The sequence below is a fragment of the Apium graveolens genome, chromosome 4 (genome assembly GCF_009905375.1).
Source record: "Apium graveolens cultivar Ventura chromosome 4, ASM990537v1, whole genome shotgun sequence".
In the NCBI taxonomy this organism is placed as follows: Eukaryota; Viridiplantae; Streptophyta; class Magnoliopsida; order Apiales; family Apiaceae; genus Apium; species Apium graveolens.
Genome location: NC_133650.1, coordinates 95,176,548 through 95,189,854, shown reverse-complemented (window position 1 = coordinate 95,189,854; position 13,307 = coordinate 95,176,548). Strand labels below are relative to the sequence as shown.

At 34.5% G+C, this 13,307-nt stretch overlaps 1 protein-coding gene across 1 annotated transcript; it reads right to left on the bottom strand.

Annotated features, from left to right (window-relative positions):
• Positions 1-995: 995 nt before the first annotated feature.
• On the bottom strand, positions 996-3,202 carry LOC141718400 (early nodulin-like protein 17). The gene is made up of 2 exons (XM_074520781.1): positions 2,856-3,202; positions 996-1,485 (listed from the first exon to the last, which is right to left on the bottom strand). The coding sequence occupies exons 1-2, from the start codon at positions 3,034-3,036 to the stop codon at positions 1,148-1,150; spliced, it is 519 nt and encodes a 172-aa protein (XP_074376882.1). The 5' UTR covers positions 3,037-3,202; the 3' UTR covers positions 996-1,147.
• Between the last annotated feature and the right edge of the window lie 10,105 nt (positions 3,203-13,307).

The following is a 13,307-nucleotide window of genomic DNA, read 5'->3' as shown; positions in this document are numbered from 1 at the left end:
TGAGACCGATTAATATTATATGTATAAAATGGGTATAGTGAAGAGAAATAGTGGATGCAATTATTTTAAATATTATAAAAATTTTATTATTTTAAAATTTTTAAAATATAAATAATTGGAAGGAACACTCCAAAAAGGAAGGTATCGACAAGGAGAATATTATTTAATAGGTTGCTACTCTAATACAAACTCCCTTATAATGAGAACTAAAAACTAAAATATTTTTTTTTTAAATCACGTCGAAACATATCACATATGGTATGCAAATTGATTTGATCGTTATGAGATGAATAAAAATACAGTGAAGTCGGATTTTAAAAAAAGTTCACCGATTAACCGGAATAATCAAATTAAAACGGAGGGGAAAAACTGAAATTTTACGTAAGAGGGAGCATATTAATCCTGTGTAGTGCATCTAGGGGCCACTAAATTAGAATAATTCAAGGACTGAGATTAGTTCTTAGTTCTCATTTTAAATTTAGTTTGTACTTGATCATTAGCCTTATTTAATATATATTCAATGCCCTTACGATGGCCCTCGAACACACCCTTAACAAGTTTAAGGGGCCCAGACACATCCGCCTAACTGCAACGCATGCTCGCCGCTTCTCCATACATCACTCCTTTCTTTATTTTCCACGTTGCTTGTCCATATAATTAAGAGAAATCCTCTAGGAAAAAAAATACAAAATATTGTTATTAAATGCGTGGCAATATGCATAATTTAATTAGAGTTACAACTTACAGGTGTGAATGCAAAGGATTATTCATTTTTATTTAATAAATAAAAATCTGATATTTTTCATTTTATAACTATTTTGACAGCCTATTTTGTAACAACATTATTTTCTTATACATAGTTGGTATCACTTTTTACAAAATTAATAAACTAATACTTTCTATACAATTTCACATCATTTTATTCGCCATTCACAGCTGGTGAACTTGTGCTACCACATTTCGTTTCAACATAAGACATTAAAAGATTACGAGAGTAAAAGAAAGAATAAATATGGGTGGTACTATTACAAAAATTAAAATCGGAACATTTCATCCCCTCAGTTTTGTTTAACAAATAAAGTCAATATGCAATCAATTTAATTGAACAAGACCCACACAACTTTGTTGGAGATTTTGAATCATTTTTTTAGATCCGGAGCAGCGAGTCCCACACAGCAGCCATAGCAAGAACAGTTGGAAAAACAATCTGGCTTCTAAGGTTAAATATTCTTGATGGTGAGTCACTCTTTTCCGGCGAAGCTTTTGGAGGGGGAGGTGTCTTCACAACGTGTACAGCTAATTTCATCCCCGAATAGCAGAAACCTTTGCTACTAATGAAATAGTAGTTTCGGGTCACATTGAGTGCTACGACATCTCTTCCAGCTCCCGTTGTATAATTGTGCATTGGATGTTCGGCATTACAGGTCTCGTAGTTTGTCCTGTTCACTTCCAGCACGTCCATCTGGTATCTGTCATAAACAAAAACTGCCAGCAAAAGAATATTATTATTAAAAATTAGTGCAACGATGTTGACATTTCTCAGGGCCTTACTTGATCATCAGACAGCACTCTGACTTCAAAAAAAAACTGAAAATAACAAGTAAATCTATATATTCATTTCTAACAAAGTTCACTGGTTTTTAACAGCTGAAATTTAACATTTACCAACATCCGAAAATCCAAAACTATCACCCCTAATGGGAAGAGAACCGATGGTTTTGCACTAGCCAAAATGTACAAGTTATTGTTCAAGACCTTGGATCTGATAAATGTTGGCATGTGGTTCGATTATTTGCCACCATGTATGTCAAACATTATGTCATATTAATATTACCAAAAACCAAGGGGGTCTAGCCAGTTGTATGAAAATAAACAAATTGATATGTCTATTAGTAATTTATGTTATTAAAACAGGGAATGCTTTTTTTTTTTGAAATCAAAACAGGGAATGCTAAAAAAAGAAAAAAAATGCACATTTATATGACATAAACCAAAGATTTTTCCAGAAACACCTGTATGTCCCCACCCTAATTGCCAGCCCATATCACTGTCATAGTCAACATTTGCTACTCCTAGTTAACAAAGTATTAGGTGAGAAATATTGGCTTGGACATTTGTTGTACATTTTAACTTCTCAAATGGGACTCTATTCTAGTTCTACATTATGTGCTAAGCTAAATGGCTTCAAGTATATGGAAAGGGCAAATCTGATTCAGATCTTGTAACACTTACAACTCACAGACACAATCCAAAAACTCAAACTATTTTCTAACTGCCGTTTCTTATATCTCGAATAAACTGTCTAGTGAAGGAATGTATGAACAGACAAGAAAGAGAGTAATACACTAGTAATTTGAATTAGCAGTCAAGTTAACAAACAAATTGCAATTACCTCACAGTAAAATTTGCAAAGTCGAGAGTTTTTAAAATGTTGATAAACTTAATGTTGCTACCCCCAATTTAACACCCTTCTTTCCTTTCTATGCTGGAAATGCTAGTAGAACATTGTAGACCAATATAGAAACTCACAAGATAAAATTAACAAAAGTGTTTCTTGCTAGCGAAAAAGGCAACAAAACCAAAGCCTAATCACAATATTACCAATGCTAGATATAGATCTAACCAAGAAGGAAACAGATCTAACACTACAAGAGAAAAATAAAAATCAAACCAGCAGCAAACAATTAGCAAGTTCAGTTAACATTGTAACAAGTACACACACGAAGACGCACTATACGAATAAACGAAGTAGAAGCAGAGCTAGACATACATACAAAATAGAGAAATGAAGACACAGATCTAAGTAGAAATGAAGTAAATAAGTGAAAAAGAGAGGGAAAGTAAATGAAGCTTACAGAGCCAATCTTCGGTATAGAAAGTAATGTTGCGAGCCCAGAGAGTATAGTTAACATTGGCACTCCACCCCTGATTACCCCCCACCATGTACCTCTTTGACCAAACTTCCGGCAACATCACCACTAACACCAAACATGTTAGCACCGCCACTGTCACCGGCGATAAAATACCTCTCTTCATCTCTCTCTCTCTCTGTTGCAGTAAGTATATATGTAATGACAGACAGCTAATCTCTTTGTCTGACTCTGTAAGGAGATGAAGAAGGATTTAAATAGACAGAACAGACTGGAGAAACGGGGAGAAACACATGTACTAGTTGTGGGACAAGTGTTTCTTTATCACACAAGATGCGTAACGGGATTATTTTCTTCTTTCATTATTTAACTGCCGCTTATTTTTTTATGCGCTTCTATTTTTATTTAATTCCAGATAGATAATCTGTTTGGATTTTATATTAAGTAGTTGTATTAATTAATCATTCACCGACTATTTTCCTTTTTTTGGGTTTACAGAAATACCGACGCACTCCTGATTTCAGGCTGTGTTCAATGTTCAACGCTTCATAATTTCTTTTTCATCTAATCACGCCGTAAGATTAGATTGCCATTTCTTTATTCAATATATACAGAGGTCATTATTTCATCTAAAAATATATGTAAACAAAATAAACATATTCATATATATTACGACAGACCAAAAATCTAATTTTGGGGACACCGAATAATATTTAGGAATCTGAAACTAAATATTTTATATTTTTTTATAAAAATTATACTAAAATTTATGTGAGTTTAGATAGTTGACGGAAGTTCCGCCCCTGGATCAGCCTTTTATGTTTTTTGTGATTGCGATTGAAAAAATATAATTGAAAATTTACTTAAAATTACTACCTCCATGCTTGAGAAAAAAAAATCTAACTCCATGCGGATTAATATTTTTAGAATAATCCTATTTTATATATTTAAGCTCGACTTATGTAAAAGAAAAGACATCTTTCTCAAATAAATATTCAGACAAGTTACAGGTATATTAATAGTGTAAAATGTATTATATGCATGGTCTTCTACAGACTACAACAATTGTGGTCATCACGTTTGGTTGGTGTCAAATTTTTATTGACACACGAAAGTATTTGTCATATTTAATGGTTTCGCAGCTGGTTAGCTCCCATGGCTGTAGATGAATTGGTTTGCTGCAAATCACGATTTTATAAAAGAAAAAAAAACTCGGAAGGGGGGCTCTTCTTCTTTTTTTCCGTGTCAATATACTTATACATGAATTATATCGAATATAATAGCAGTTTAAAGAGATTTTTTTTCATTAAAAAAATTTATCATCTAATGAATCGGGTTTCATATTTGAATCCAGATTGACTTTTGCTTTTTGTCTTAAATTTTTTTTAATTGATGGGACTCGGGTTCATAGTTGAACCCGGGTTGACTTTTACTTTTGTCTTAAAAAAATTCTAAGTATGTTTTATTGCTGGGACCCGGATTCATAGTTGAACTCAGGTTGCATTTTGTTTGTGACTTAGAAAATTTTTCTAAGTATGCTTTATTGCTGAGACCTGAGTTCATAGTTGAACCCGGGTTGACCTTTACTTTTACCTTAGAAATTTTTTTAAGTATACTTTATTACCGGGACCCCGGTTCATTGTTAAACCCGGGTTGACTTTTGATTTGGTTTTAGATTTTTTTAAGTATGCTTCATTGCTGGATCCGGGTTCATAGTGGAACTTGGCTGACTTTTGTTTTTCTCTTCGAAAAATTTTCTAAGTATGTTTTTTTGCTGGGACCCGGGTTCATAGTTGAACCCGGGTTGGCATTTGTTTTTGCCTTGGAAAATTTTCTAAGTATGTTTTATTGTTGGGACCCGGGTTCATTGTTGAACCCGGGTTGGCCTTTGCTTTTGTCTTAGAATTTTTTTTTAAGTATGCTTTATTGTTGGGACCCGGGTTCATAGTTGAACCCGGGTTGGCTTTTACTTTTGTTTTAGAAAAAATTTATAAGTATGCTTTATTGCTTATGTAACACCCCAAATCCGGGGTCAAGATTTGGTGTCACTAAACAATCCTTACATAGAATAAAAAAAAAAAAAATAACCCCTTGAATCCGGATCGTTTACAGGTTATGGTATGAAACAAGAATCTGATCTTCTACAACTTACAACAACTAAAATACAATTGTAAATACCTCTGAATTAATGCTCGAATCATATTCTTCTAACTTCTTCAACCTCTCGCAGCGGAGATTTCTCGAACTTCTGCTGTCTATCTAAGCTATTCATTTTTATCCTTATCTGTTTCTGGCAGAAATAAGAATTGACAAAGCAAGAGTGAGCCAAAAATGCCCAGCAAGTATATAAATTGAGTTTTAAACATTAATTTCAAAGAAAACTTCCAGACAAAATCTCTGAAATATTCTGAAGGGCGAAACACAAAATCATTTAAAGGATATACCTCGTTATCTTAAAAATCAATTTGATTTGCATTGCTCTGAATCACATAGGACATAATGACATTTTTGTAAGAGCTTTAGAGATCGCGTGTTTTCAAAATAGCTTTTGGTATCATTTCATAATTGAGCAATGAATGCAATAACTATTCATAAAACGACGTTCAAGAAATTCCTAACTATTCAGTATCCATCATTATCGACTAAGTTTCCATAGACTTAGCCTGCTAAACCAGCCTGATAAGGACGGGTTGAATAATTAAGAAGATCTCAATTCATTCAAGATCCTAACTATCACTGAGCAACTAATGCTGCAGCAACAATCTGAACCTTGAATATATTTAGAAACATTGTAATTTCCCGAAACTGAGTGCTAAGAAAGAATAACTTTAAACCATAATCACATTTTATTTCAAGAGGGAATGCCATTAATGGCGAACAACAATAAATTAGATTGGACACTAGAACCAACATATGCACTATAACCTGCTGATCAGTCAGGAGATAGTGCGGATCTATACCCAACTGCATAGACCCAACCAACATATGGGGCACCCAGGCAACTATGGCCTAAAGGGGTCCGGTCCATTCCTGACCCATAGGATCCAGCTCATCACTGGTCCTCATAATAACCGTCCAGCCCGTAGAGTATTTTGATGTCAAATCATTTTAATTTCAAAACATCCCAAATCAGGGTTCACAAATAACCCGAACGAATGGGTATTTGCTCAGGAGAGCAATCGATAATATAGGCACAATAATGAAAAGAACTGGCATAATAAGAGTAATTGCAGCGAAATATAAAACAGTTAACTATTCTGAACTTAGAATATGAGCGAATAAATATTTGCAGTATTTAAGGAGAAAGGTTAGGAATACTTGTAGTATTTTAAAAGAAAAATCCAGAATATTTGCATGATAAGATTCAAAATAAATATCACTTGAATAATAAGTGATAATAGGAATACTTGCCTCAATAAGCTTTAACCGTTATTACTGGTTGACTTTGGTTCGACTTTGACCTTTCGGCTTTATCGTCCACCTACTATCCTATTCTCGATACGATCCCAACATTCAGACCCTTTGGTTGGAACTTCGTTGATCTCGATGTCTAATCTCTAGATCGTTCCTAATCCGATGTCATGTCTCGGGTCTTCCGTCTAAAACCTACAGGGTTGAAATACCCTAATTCAGATAATCGCTTAAACTTACATCAAATCACTATTCTATTTTACCCGTACGATTTCATAACCAAATTCATATTTATATGTATTATCTAAATACACATAGCAATTACGGTTCACATCTTCGAAACTCGGTTCGGTATTTATTTTCAGAAAATATGTATATTCGTCATTTTGAAAAACAGGGTAATCGATTATTTATAAATTATCTTGTCTCAATCGCAGTCCAGTTCATATAATATAATTGTATATGATTATTCGACGTTTCCAATAATTATAGGTTACGTTCCCAATATTTCGGAATTAATTTCCTGAAAATCGGGCAGCGCCTCTTTCGTTTATCGGCCTACCCATCGAGATCAAATCGACGTCAATCACAACATAACAATCACATCAAGCAATTCAATCCACAATCCAATTACCAAGTCCCAAACTTCGATTCGCTTAATTATTATTATTACTCATATTTTTCATTTTTATTTAATTAATAACGTAGGACTCAGATAAAAATCATCATTGCCCACCGTCGGCTCGCCGAAGCTCATCGCCGACGGCGGTAAAGTTCGTCAGTACTCGATAAATTTTGGGTTTCCATACGAACCTCACCGATTAAATATATAATTTCCCGCACAAAAATTCATTTTTATTTCATGTATATTATTCAAAGGATTTCCTGCAGAAAACTAATAAAATATTAATAACATCCCAACCAGCAGCACAAACGCGCGTATAATCAGAGAATACCATCACGCAACCGGAAAAAGGAAAAGGGACGGCCGGAAAAACAGAGCAGGAACCGGAAAAACACAACACACACACTTGAACACCCAGGTACACACACACACACAGATATACAACACACATATATATACACGCAGGAGACACGCACGCACACGGGTCAACACGCGCCACTCCTATTCATGAAATTTCTATTTTCACTTGCTGTTCTTCTCTACTTATCCTTAATCGGTCTTTCGCATTTTCTATTCGTCTGCGCCCGGTATCCTGAGGTCATGATGCCTGATGCTTCGGAATGTTCTACATTTATTCAAAAACTAAAAGAAAATCTCGGCAATTGCATTTAACTTACCATTTTGGTAGCACATTTCTATTTCTTTTAACCATTTCTCAACAACTTAATTGTATTCACTCTCTTATTTCTATTTGAAACATCTATTCTTTAATGGACCTTTCCTGTTTGTTCTTTACCCACACACAGGAGCTCATAATCAATTATAACCAGAATTCATATCTTTGAAGCTGAGAATCTAGCTGCTATTTCTCCAATTCTTCGCAAACATATCTTCAGGCATTCAACTTGGTCTTCCTTAGTCCTTGAATTAGCGAGGATGTTATCAACAAATACAATTACATTATCCGAATACTCCTGGTACATTGTGTTCACTTAGTTTTCAAACTTACAATTTCTGATAATCGACACGTAACTTCATACCTCTATTCTCTTTTTCCATAACCACTTTTTTTTGTGCACAGCGCAAAACACTCTTTATTTCATTATTCTCATTACACATTTTTGAAGTTTTCTTTCACTTATTATTTCATCCCTATTGAGTTATACGATACATGGCTTTTTACATTAGCTTGACTCTGTATAATAACCGACGAGAAATTCTTACCTCATTTCCTGAGGTAACCTTGGTAAGTCAATCGTTTGAACCTTCGGGACTTCATTTGAAAGAATTCCGACATGAGATCCATTACAACGTTCTTCTTCCACAGTTTGCCATTAATACCTTTGTTTAATCATTCCTGTTTACACGCATTCCTTGAATGAAATTCCCATCTTCAATTATTGACATTTCACTTCATTTTTCAATCAATTCTGGCCCAATTGACGTTCATACCTTGCGTATATCCTGGATTATTTTATAAAATTTATTTATCATCTTTTTGATTCCACTTCTTGTCTTGATTAGTTCTTCGTTCTCATTATTCATTATCTCTCTTAAAATAACGAATTTCTTTTTTTCTTAGTAATACTACTCTATTTATTATTGGATAATTCATTCCTGCAGTTTCCACTGGAATGAAGGCTTTTATTTATACTATTTAAATTCTTACTAACAAAATTGTCGAATTTCCTCGGTAGTTATTTCCTTAGCTTTGCTTGACGTATCACAGATCGCGCGTTTGACTTCTCTTTATTGACCATAATCTCTTTTTCCTGAGTTCACATGCGGACTTCATCAATCTTCATCTTTCAGTGGGTGCTTGAATTTGCGAGCTTTCCGTTATTCTACCACAACTTCCATTCAATCGCCGTTCAAAAGAAGTGTACATTCAAATATTCTATTAATTCATCATTTGATATGGGTATACATCCAAGTTCTTCCGGGAGAACTATTACAGATGATATAATCCCTTTACTTTATCTTAAATCTTCATTTCTTAAAAAAATATTCTTCTTACTAGCGTGTACCAATAACTTCATGTTCCTCTTATTCATCTAAAAGAGCGTATTCTTCTGGATCAACCTTGCACCCGATCACAACAACATCACGCTAATTAAACTAAGCCTTCAATTTATGTTAACGCCCGTATTTATTTATTTATTTATTATTTTTTTTTTCAAATTTCTTATCGCTTTAATTTCGGATCTGTAAATCATGTTAGAGCCTGACTCAATCTAATTGGAATCGATTTCCATTTAACTAACCATTAGTTGGCAAAGTGGATCAATCAACTCCTTTAACTGATCACTTAAACCAAGTGTTGACTAGCTAACTGGAATCAAAGACCAATTACATAAAGTCGGTTTGGTCATAACAACTTTCTCAAGAATCGAAATTGCAATTATTTGGAGTACTGACGAGAACGATAATATACTTCTTTTTATTTAACTATAGGATAATTTCTGAAAATTTGGGCAGCACTTCCCCTACACTGTTGACTACCAGTCGGACTCAAGCCGACACCATCAATCAACCAAATCATCAATTCCCACAATTCACCTTTGATCAGCATCTGACTAGCATAACATATCTCTTTTTAATTGAGATTGAGTCTGAAACCCACCATGATTAATATAACCATACATTTCTCAATTCTTTTTAGAATATTACGAATTGTCCTTAATAAATTTAAGGTTTGATTTCATGATTTTGTCAATTTATTTCTGACCATTATTAATTGGTTTATCTTTTAATAACTGTGCATGGTCTTCATTATTATTAACACAATCTGGTAGGAACTCAATCGTTAGATCATTATTTCTCGAAAAGTTTCACAGTCGAGTCATCATTGCTTCATCTCCATTTACAGCTTCACATCGAACTTTCGTTACTGACCCGGGTATGAGCATTGAATTCACAATCACTTATTTACGCAAATTAGAAAACTTCACAATTTCTTGAAGAACACGTTTGAAGTTTGATTACATTTAAGATTTCTTCCATCTTGAGTCTTCACGAACAGTATCTTCCAGCGATGAAGGGATGTTTCACGTCGTAATTACATGTCTGAATCATTGTTCAGCAATTCTTTAACCTTTGATTGTCGGCCCTGTACTTGTTTGCAGCGTCTGACGCACACAACTTTGCTTCCTTATTTTGTAACTAATTTATTCGTTATGACTCACTAATGATTTTATTTTTCATCGAAATCTTCTGATTTGAAGTGCATCACGTTAACGTACTCTATTGTACTGATGAGATCCTCGTAACACGAACAACTCTCAGATTTGATGTCTTTGTCATGACCACGTTGTCAGTGTGTCCATTTTTTTTCCTTGTTTGCAAATATCCTTCCTTTAACGACTTGCAATCACATTTTCCTTTGACACGTAATTCTACCTGTTGCACGGAGCTACTTTATTTCTTTTGTAATCGTCAGCGAACAGACTCGATACAAGAGGAGAGTTTGTGAACATGATTTTGATTGAAAAACGGAATAAGGAATAACAATGCAACAACCAATTGAAAGAATTTGTAAATCATAAAATTGAAGGAAGAAAAAAAATGAGTGAAGAATGAGACAACCATATTCGTACTTAAGATGGCCAGTCTTTCATACTATATGGCATACAGCACATGATTAGGTGGCGTCCCACCCGACTCTTCGCCATTTCGACAAAGCGTCATATCACAATACTGTTGTCTTAATCAGGAATCAAGGATTTGAGAAGAGAAACAATTCAGAAGGAATACAGGAATTTTTTTTTTTTTTTTTCGTTTTCGCCTCATATAATTTATCAACAGAAGAAGCTCAGACATATTCAAAAATCAAGAAAAACATATACTGTCGTATTAGAAGAAAGAATGTTAATGTTGATCACCTCCACGCTTCACTTACGTATGCCTTCAAGATCGTGCGGATACAGGTTCACGATTCAAGCCACATCATTGCTTCGAAATGCTTCCTGGAACTGTCTTCACATCAACTACTTCAATAATTTAATCTTAATCGCGTCCTTCCGAAATTTATAACCATTGCTTTAGATTCCATTGATTCCGCATAAAATAACCATCAATCACGCAACGCCTCAGTTTTTGTCGATAACATATGATTCTTCTGCCTACCGTCTAGAAGATTCTGCCATTTCCTTCAATCATTCTCCGTCCATTCGAATCACGAATTTCGTTAAATTTTAATAATTTCATGAATTGGGGTAAATAATATTTTAATATGTTGATTTAATTATTGATTTTATTAAACAACGCTTACTTTCATTTTTCACAACAAACCTTAAACCTTCTCCCTGCTGGTGGGTCTACTTAGCCCTTTGAATTAACAACACTAAGTCTAATTCGATTCTTCTTTTTAGGTCATTTTCTGTTTATAATAACAAGAACTTAAGTAGTACCTTAACAACCAAATTGTAAAACTTATTTCATGTAAAATCTTTTGAAAGTTGATTAAGGAAATCTTTTCCAAAATCTCATTTTTTAAAGTTTTGAAAATCAAATATTTGGTCGTCATTACTATATAAGTTACTTACTATTTTCCTGATTTACCAATGAAATATCTAATTAAAAGAATGCCCATATAAAGGTCTCTTCACTTCAGTACCTCTTTCACTATTCCTTGGATTACACTCACGCTTATTAGTTAACGAGACTTCATTGGCCGTCGTATAACATTTTATTCACAATTCCACCGCAACGCTGACATTTAGTACTGTCTTTGACATTCTTGTCGTCGTCCTTGACGTTATGCTCACAACCACGCATGCGATTCGATGTTCTGTCAGTAGATAGGGTCGTACCTCCTTGATAGACTTTCCTATACCTAATAAGGTAGATACCATTTCTTACGCAGCTCCCGATAAGTGATAAGAATCTTCTCGCAACGGTGGTGCCTTCGAAATGCGCAACGTTATTTCTTCATCAGCTTCCATCAACTGGTTGTCTTTGACGTGGAACTCGTCCTGATACCTAAGTTAAATCGTAGCTTCTCTAACACAAATTCTCACAAGAATAGATCGCATATTTTTCAAAACCACGTGAAAAGTAGGGTAACATACCCAGTCTCCGTCGATCCGTCGATTTCTCATTATTGTATGATCTGAGGTTTCAATATACCTATGATGTTGTGATATTCGCCTTACACTTTCTCATCAATCCTATCTTACCAACTCCTTATCGGATCTGCTAACCCTAATTCGCACTCAACTCAATTTGTCCTGAATATGCCTAGGGACTTTCCAATCTTGTACGACCTATCATTCCTATCCTACTCTCACCTATTCTTATTTCAGTGACCAATAACCTGCAGCTCTGATACCAACTGTAACACCCCAAATCCGGGGTCAAGATTTGGTGTCACTAAACAATCCTTACATAGAATAAAAAAATAAATAAATAAATAACCCCTTGAATCCGGATCGTTTACAGGTTATGGTATGAAACAAGAATCTGATCTTCTACAACTTACAACAACTAAAATACAATTGTAAATACCTCTGAATTAATGCTCGAATCATATTCTTCTAACTTCTTCAACCTCTCGCAGCGGAGATTTCTCGAACTTCTGCTGTCTATCTAAGCTATTCATTTTTATCCTTATCTGTTTCTGGCAGAAATAAGAATTGACAAAGCAAGAGTGAGCCAAAAATGCCCAGCAAGTATATAAATTAAGTTTTAAACATTAATTTCAAAGAAAACTTCCAGACAAAATCTCTGAAATATTCTGAAGGGCGAAACACAAAATCATTTAAAGGATATACCTCGTTATCTTAAAAATCAATTTGATTTGCATTGCTATGAATCACATAGGACATAATGACATTTTTGTAAGAGCTTTAGAGATCGCGTGTTTTCAAAATAGCTTTTGGTATCATTTCATAATTGAGCAATGAATGCAATAACTATTCATAAAATGACGTTCAAGAAATTCCTAACTATTCAGTATCCATCATTATCGACTAAGTTTCCATAGACTTAGCCTGCTAAACCAGCCTGATAAGGACGGGTTGAATAATTAAGAAGATCTCAATTCATTCAAGATCCTAACTATCACTGAGCAACTAATGCTGCAGCAACAATCTGAACCTTGAATATATTTAGAAACATTGTAATTTCCCGAAACTGAGTGCTAAGAAAGAATAACTTTAAACCATAATCACATTTTATTTCAAGAGGGAATGCCATTAATGGCGAACAACAATAAATTAGACTGGACACTAGAACCAACATATGCACTATAATCTGCTGATCAGTCAGGAGATAGTGCGGATCTATACCCAACTGCATAGACCCAACCAACATATGGGGCACCCAGGCAACTATGGCCTAAAGGGGTCCGGTCCATTCCTGACCCATAGGATCCAGCTCATCACTGGTCCTCATAATAACCG